Raw genomic sequence first — 7,950 nt, 5'->3', positions numbered from 1 at the left:
CAGAGCTAATTATGGAGGATGCAGATATCGAGTAGTAGATTTATTTTCCTATTAACATTATTTATTCTATTATTCCCAGTTAGATTTTAGCCCCCTACGAAAGTTATTATGCTTTAAATTTGTGTATGAGCTTGTATTCCTAGAGACTTATTGAGGCCTGCGATAATTATAACTTTGAATTATTTGCTTGGATTATTATGGTACTTTTAGACTTAGCTTAGATACTTTATGAGATTATTACACTGACAGGTCATGTGGATCTCTCCACGTGAGGAACACATGATATTTTGGAAGTGAGTGTTTCATTCTGTGAGGGGGTACTCGGTTACATTCGTGGTGGTAGATAGGTTGAGTAAGTATGCTCACTTCTCAGCCCTAGCACACCCATATTCAGTAAGGACGGTCGTAGAGGTGTTTGTGCGCGACATTGTTAGGCTTCACGGCAAGCCGCGTTCGATTGTATCCGATCGAAACCGAGTCTTCATTAATGACTTTTAGGCCGAGTACTTCAAACTCCAAGGTACTCAGTTGAACCTCAGTTCGGCCTATCACCCACAAACAGATGGCTAAACTGAGGTGGTGAACCAGGGCATAGAGCAGTGCCTCCAGTGCTTTGTGGGTGAGAGACCGAGGAGATGGCTCGACTACTTATCGTGGGCGGAGTGGTCCTATAATACTATATTTCATAAGACCATCGAGATGACACCGTTTGAGATAGTGTATGGTAGGCCACCACCTACCTTGAGAACATATGACCCTGAGGCATTAGTAGTGAGGACGGAGACAAAGATGGACCTAACAGATTGGGATGTGGTTCTACGGAGGTTACGGGAGCACATGACAATGGCCTAGTACCACATGAAGCAAGTGTATGATCGCCGACATCGAAAGTTGGAGTTTGAGGTTGGGGACCTTGTGTTTGTGCGAGCCTAGCCATATCGTCAAGTTACCCTACGTCCTGTACGCAATCCCAAGTTAGCGCATTAGTATTTTGGACCGTTTCGCATATTGAAGCGAGTGAAACTTGTTGTGTACAGATTGGAGTTGCCGGAGGGATCTCGAGTTCATCTCATGTTTCATGTATCGCTACTGTGGGTGAGAGTAGGGGTGGATCAAGTAGTGAGCACACAGATACCCGATCCAATAAAGGAGACACATGCATACGAGTTGGTGCGTGTGTTGGCGAGACAGAGGCGTCGTTGAGAAGGTCGACTAGAGACTGAGATCTTGGCGGAGTGGCTGGGATGGCATTCTAACGAGGCGACATGGGAGTCTAAGAAGGACATCATGGAACGCTTTTCGGACTTCTCACCTTAAGACCAAGGTGACGGAAGCGTGACAGATTGATACAACTAGAGTTGGACCAAGTTATATCGATAGAAATAAATTTGTTTTAGAAGAAAATAAAGTTTTTTGTCGAAGGGCGTTCGAACACCGGGGATCGCATTCGAACGCACTATGCGAATGCCTGTAGGTGTTCACAAATACAGAGAACGAGATTTGTGCATTCGAAATGGCCTCGAGTATGTTCAAATGCACATGTTCAAATCCCTGCAGGCATTTGCAAATATAGAGAACGAAAAATTCACATTCGAACGCACTGCGGCGAGAACACTTTATTTTTAGGATTTTATTTCTATTGTTTGAGTCCAAAGGGTAGCCTCTAAGTATTTTGAAGCGCACCCTAATTGAGTTATGTTATGAAAATCATATCTTCTTCTCCTATCTCTCTATCTATCTATCTCTCCTTTTCTTCTTCTTCTCTCTTGCTCTAACTTCTTATCGTCTCCTAAGTTTCATTGGTTAGATCCTTCTCCTCGTCTATCGCAGCCCTCCTTCTTCTAGGAGCGACCTTTTCTCTCCCTTCATCATATTCCCATCTCTCACCGCAAATATCCTCATTCACATATCACCTTCTCCTCCCCTTTTATCACCATCAAGTTCTCCCTTCAATCCAAATAACCTTCATTGGTTAGATCCTTCTTCTTGTCTATCACGACCCTACTTCTTCTAGGAGCGATCTCTTCTACCCCTTCATCCTATTCCCATCTCTCACTACAAATATCCCCATCCACATATCACCTTCTCCTCCCCTTCCATCATCATCAAGATCTCTCTTCAATTCAAATAACTTTCATTAGTTAGATCATTCTCCTCGTCTGCGCAACCCTACTTCTTGTAAGATCGACTTCTTCTCCCCTTTTATTCTATTCGCATTTCTCACCGCAAATATCCTCGTCCACATATCACCTTCTCCTCCTCTTTTATCACCGTCAAGATCTCCCTTTAATTTAAATAATCAACCCATTTCCATACCTGTCCGCAACACAAATAGTATAATTTTAGAGTGATCTCAATCAAATTGGACTACGTCTAAACAAGCTGATGTTGTACGTCCCTGAAATAATTATTTCTATTCTCGTCCTCATCCTGCAAGCCACATACGGTCACACCACAACGTATAACAAGATCATTTATTTATCGGCGTAGACTTCTTCCTTTGACTTTTGTTGTATAGTATCTTTCTCTTTCTTTTCTTGCTGCCCCTTTTTCAAGGTGATCGATTCAACAGTATGAATTCCTTTAACAGCTTCAGTTGCACTTCTTGACCTTGCTACTCGTATCGATTCACGCAATCCAAAGGTTCTTGATTAAGAAATTGGATTAGGATTAGGGTCCATATATATAGTTCTTTTGCTGCTTAATAACGAGTGATAATTATAATTTAATTAATTCTTTTTTTATTCATGAGTTATATATATATATGATAAATAAAAATATGTCTAGGTGAATACATTTGAAACAAGTTTATATCTTAATTGCAACCTAAACATTACTTAGTATAAACTCTCTCTCTCTCTCTCTCTCTCTCTCTCTCTCTCTCTCTCTCTCTCTCTCTCTCTCTCTCTCTCTCTCTCTATATATATATATATATATATATATATTACTAAATGAACCGTGAGAGATTGCAAGAGCTTGACTTCTTAGTTAATGGCTGACTTATTCCAACCACTCTATTAATAAGAGTTGAAATTTTTTGTTGGTAGGTGCAAGAAAGTCATTTGCTTAAATGAGGACTTGTTCAATTGGTTGTTTCAGGTGAATTTAATGTGTTTTGACCACAGCTGTGGCAAGATTGCATCATATATATCCTTATTTAATGAATTAATTGATCTCTTATGTCAATTTAGGAGCCTAAGAAGATCTCTGTAGTGGCACTATCTTATTATCATCGTCATTATTATTAAAATTTACTTTTAATATCTCAGAAATACTTAAGGTTAAATTTAACTTAAAAATAATGAGTGGAATAAAAAATATCCTATTATCTTTAAAAAAAATATTAAAATATCTCTTATTTGATCAAATAGTTCTGTTTCTACTTGCACCTTAACAATTAAAAAGACTTACTCAAGAGTATTAAAAGAACTAACATCAAAATATTAAATAATCATATCACTCTTTTAACTTTTTATTTCTATTAATTTATATATGTATATTAATCTAATAAATATATAATTAACTCTAATATGAAAAAGAAGAGCAAAAAGACACCGAAGAAGCGGATTGCCGCTTAAAACTCTCCTCTATTTAAACCCCTCGTCACCTTCTCCTTTCAACCTCATCCCCCTCCCATTTCCTTCTTCTTCTTCTTCTTCTTCTTCTTCTTCTCCTCTCTTTGTCTCTTTAAAGCTTGGGAGATGGTGAGGTTGCCGTACACCACCGCGGTGACGACCCTCTTCAGCTTCGGCCTCCTCTTCGCCTTCGGGCAGTTGCGTGACTTCTCCCGGAAGCTCATCGATTGGCTCAAGTCCACGAACGCCAAGGTATCGCCTTCTGATATTCTCGGTTCATCTTTTTCCCCCTCATCTGATAGAAAATCTCTTTGTTGGATTGGATTTCTAAGAGTTGTTCCATTGCCGCTCTGGAGCAGGGCTGCTACGCGCCCATCTGTTTGGGGCTCGAAGATTTCTACGTCCGCCGGTTCTACCTTCGCGTCCAGGTTTGCCTTCGTTGACCAATTGCAACGAAATATTCTTTGTTTCCTTTCTGCTGTTAGGAAAAACTTAACCTTATAGAAAATATGTGTGATTCTGCAGGATTGTTTTTGCCGGCCAATTGCAAGCTCACCAGACGCTTGGATTGATGTAGTTGAACGCTACTCAAATGACAACAACAAGACAATGCAGTAAGAAGTGCTTCTCTCACTATAATTCCTTATATGTTTGGCAGCTTAGTTCTCATCAAAATCTCAATTTTTAAGAATGAACCTGAGGATGCCATTGCTCTCTTTTGTGGATGCAGCCGAACCTCCAATACTACTAAATGCCTCAACCTAGGATCATACAACTACTTAGGCTTTGCTGCTGCCGATGAGTACTGCACACCTCGTGTTATTGAATCTCTGAAGAAATACTCACCCAGTACCTGCAGTGTCCGAGTAGATGGAGGTGAGCTATTATTGCCTAGTTTGTATATATATTGGCAACTTTTATTAGAAGAGTTCAAACATTTGGCTTAAACTCAGTGTGTTCTCTTGGCTTGGCATTAGGCACGACTAAGCTGCATGTCGAACTCGAGGAGTTAGTTGCTCGCTTTGTTGGCAAACCAGCTGCTATACTCTTCGGCATGGGTTATGTTACAAACTCTGCCATCATTCCTTGCCTTATTGGGAAGGTTTGCGCAGTCTCTTAGATCATATTTTGCCATGGTTCTTTTGTTCCTTGTCAGAATCTCACTGATTTATGTTTCACTTGCTGTGATCATTTGCAGGGAGGGCTGATAATTAGTGACTCGCTGAACCATAACTCGATTGTTAACGGTGCTCGCGGATCGGGTGCAGCAGTGCGGGTTTTCCAACATAATTGTATGTTTCTGCTTGACAACTCACAAAACTATTCTAAAGGCTTAATCTAGTACAGAACTGTGGTTTTTATTCTTAGCAATGAAACTCAACCTCTCTATATGCTCAAATTTATAGCTCCCTCCCACTTAGAAGAGGTGCTGAGAGAGCAGATAGCTGATGGACAGCCTCGCACACATAGACCCTGGAAGAAGATAATTGTTATTATTGAAGGTATCTACAGCATGGAAGGAGAGCTTTGCAATCTTCCTGAGATCATAGCAGTCTGCAAGAAATACAAGGTCCCAAAACCTCCATACTACTAAATCTCTAACAGTCATACATGAGCTTTGCAATCTTCCTGACAACCTGAGAAGTTATTCAATATTATTCTTCATTGCTAACAGGCATATACATACGTAGACGAGGCACACAGCATTGGTGCAATTGGGAAATCAGGCCGTGGCGTCTGTGAGCTCCTAGGAGTGGATCCAGCTGATGTAGACATTATGATGGGAACCTTCACAAAATCATTTGGATCTTGTGGAGGATATATTGCAGCATCAAAGGTCGGTGCCGCCATCGACTTCATCTGGCATCTCCATGCAATCAAAACTAGGGAATTAAGTGATAACTGCTAAAAGAGTTTCTTGTTCCACTTTCAGGAGATAATTCAGCATCTGAAATATGCATGTCCAGCACATATTTATGCAACTTCCATGTCGCCGCCTGCGGTACAACAAGTTATATCTGCGATCACAGTAGTTCTCGGAGAAGATGGTTCTAATAGAGGTAACCAAAGAAAGTTAAATCATGCTGTCAATCCTGCCATTGTTTCACCTGTGTGTTAATTTCCTTTCTTGCCTTAGGTGCACAGAAACTCGCGCGCATACGGGAGAACAGCAATTTCTTTCGATCAGAGCTCCAGAAGATGGGTTTTGAAGTTCTTGGGGACAATGATTCACCTGTTATGCCAATAATGCTCTACAACCCTGGAAAAATCCCAGCCTTCTCCAGGGAGTGTCTCAAGGAAAATGTGAGTACTATTCTTGCTGCTAAGAGAAAGCACATTCAACTCTATAAGTTCCATCAAGACCATTTTAGATTCTAATTACCTGATCTATAATCTCTATCAATACAATGAAATAGGGTATCTAGGACAAATTTGGTGGGACAGAATTTAGTAATTATCTGTTGTCAAATAGAACCTATTCAAAAACAGTGACTATTTGTCTGAACTTTTTTGCTTAAAAGTAATCTCCCAGAGCCTATTATGTCCTGTTTGTTTATGTTTACCATACCCATTAATGAGTAAAAATTGACATTTATTATCAATTTTGCTCCTGCTATTGTGTAGGTTGCTATCGTGACTGTTGCATTCCCTGCAACACCTCTGCTCCTTTCCCGGGCTCGTATCTGCATATCTGCTTCACACACCAGGGAAGACCTGATCAAAGGCCTGGAGGTCAGTTAAAATCTCAAGATTCCAACCTTTCCTACTTACTGCTCGTCAAATTGAAAGTCGAAAATTTCTAATGGTACTAATACTGCATCGATCTCTGGTCTTTGTTTTCCAGGTTATTAGCAAAGTTGGTGACCTTGTAGGAATCAAATACTTCCCAGTGGAACCACCCAAGCAAGCTCAAAATAGCCTGAAGAAACGGGAGTAAGGAAGTCTTTGTTCTAGAGATCCCATTGCTAGCCACTACTGCAGAAAGAATGATGCTGGAGATTTGCAAGTTCCATCAATCAAACATCTGTCGTAGATTATATCCGAATTGGATTCAAATTAATCTTTTAGATCTATGTTAAGCTTATTTTCCAGAATCCTAGTTGAAGTTATATTTATAGTTGTTTTAAAATTAGAGTTTTATCTTTTAGAGTTGTTTTGAAATTAGGAGTTTACTTATCAGAGTTGTTTAAGATTGGTAATATGTAGGGGATACTATAAAAATGTACTACAATCTTGTAATTAGATGATGATAATATGATTTATTCAATATAGTTTTTCTTCAACACATATTGTGACAGATTTGATGTGAGACGCTTTGGCTTAAAGAGATTATAAGTATGAATTTTGGTAAGATGCCAAACTATCCATTTAACTTATTCTCTTCGTGTTCAACAATCCCCTTCCCACCTACTGCCCCAAAAGAAACTAGCCAATATAGTTTCATCTCTTTGTGTTGAGCTTTGCTTATATTTTCGAAGCCGAAATTTCTTTATAACTTACTTTTACATCATTAAGTTCTCGCTTCTCTCTCACACAAAAAGGAAAAAAGAAAAAAAAAATTGTATACCTTACTATTTCACCAGTGCCTAGTGTAGTAACAGTCTTTTAATCCTTATACAATTTAATTTTTTAATCCTATCAGTGCTTGTTTAGTATTCATCATTGCCAGTAACATCTCCTGTTCAATTTTCTTAAGGTAACTTTCAGTCCTTACTCATACATCTTAACCCTTGCAAAATGTTAAAACAAAATTAACCCAGAAGACCCAGTACTATGACCTTGTACTTTCAGTGAAACAAGCCATGGTGGTATGAAAGTTGCCAAGGTGACAGGGCCCAACATTAATTTGTAGATGACACAAGTGGTCAAATTGCAACTAATAGGAAGAGACATCTTAGAACTAGAGGACTGATGTGAAAGTAAATATGAAGAACATATTTACTTCGATTCATTTACTGGCCAACATCTAGTGAAGATGGAACAATCAATCTGTCTAACTTATTTACAAAGTACACCAAGACATAGTGTATGAGCTGAATAAATAACAGAGAAGAAAGAAATTTGCCACACTGGCTTCTCATTCAAACATCAAGTAAAGAACAGAGAAGCAGAATAAAGTTTTTTGAGGCATGATTAACTTGGAGCTCAATTCATTTAGCATATTTAAAGTATTCTTGAGTCCTTGTTCTTATTCATTCTTATTTCCTTTCCTCTTCAGTTACTTGTTCTTTTTAGTTTTCTCTTAACACTTTGTACAAGCATAAGAAAACTGGGAACCACATCATAATGGCCAGTTATCAGCAGAGCAAGCATAAGGATCTGAAGATATACTGCAATCAGTGAATCTGATTGCAGTACTTTCAGAGATTATTCT

The 7,950-nt window shown here is 39.0% G+C and overlaps 1 protein-coding gene across 2 annotated transcripts; it reads left to right on the top strand.

Annotated features, from left to right (window-relative positions):
• The first annotated feature begins 3,408 nt into the window (after positions 1-3,408).
• Positions 3,409-6,859, top strand: LOC140797302 (long chain base biosynthesis protein 2a). 2 transcript variants are annotated; one of them, XM_073150641.1, is made up of 12 exons: positions 3,409-3,827; positions 3,935-4,003; positions 4,101-4,189; positions 4,306-4,451; positions 4,553-4,677; positions 4,774-4,867; positions 4,982-5,145; positions 5,251-5,412; positions 5,509-5,635; positions 5,713-5,879; positions 6,201-6,308; positions 6,421-6,859. In XM_073150641.1, the coding sequence occupies exons 1-12, from the start codon at positions 3,702-3,704 to the stop codon at positions 6,511-6,513; spliced, it is 1,470 nt and encodes a 489-aa protein (XP_073006742.1). In that variant the 5' UTR covers positions 3,409-3,701; the 3' UTR covers positions 6,514-6,859. The 2 variants fall into 2 exon arrangements, with proteins under 2 accessions (XP_073006742.1, XP_073006741.1); XM_073150640.1 differs by having other exon boundaries at positions 3,413-3,827; positions 3,908-4,003.
• The last annotated feature ends 1,091 nt before the right edge of the window (positions 6,860-7,950 follow it).

This window comes from Typha latifolia, chromosome 11, assembly GCF_019914945.1.
Source record: "Typha latifolia isolate L0001 chromosome 11, TyphaL0001v2, whole genome shotgun sequence".
In the NCBI taxonomy this organism is placed as follows: Eukaryota; Viridiplantae; Streptophyta; class Magnoliopsida; order Poales; family Typhaceae; genus Typha; species Typha latifolia.
This window is presented reverse-complemented; position numbering and strand designations above follow the sequence as displayed.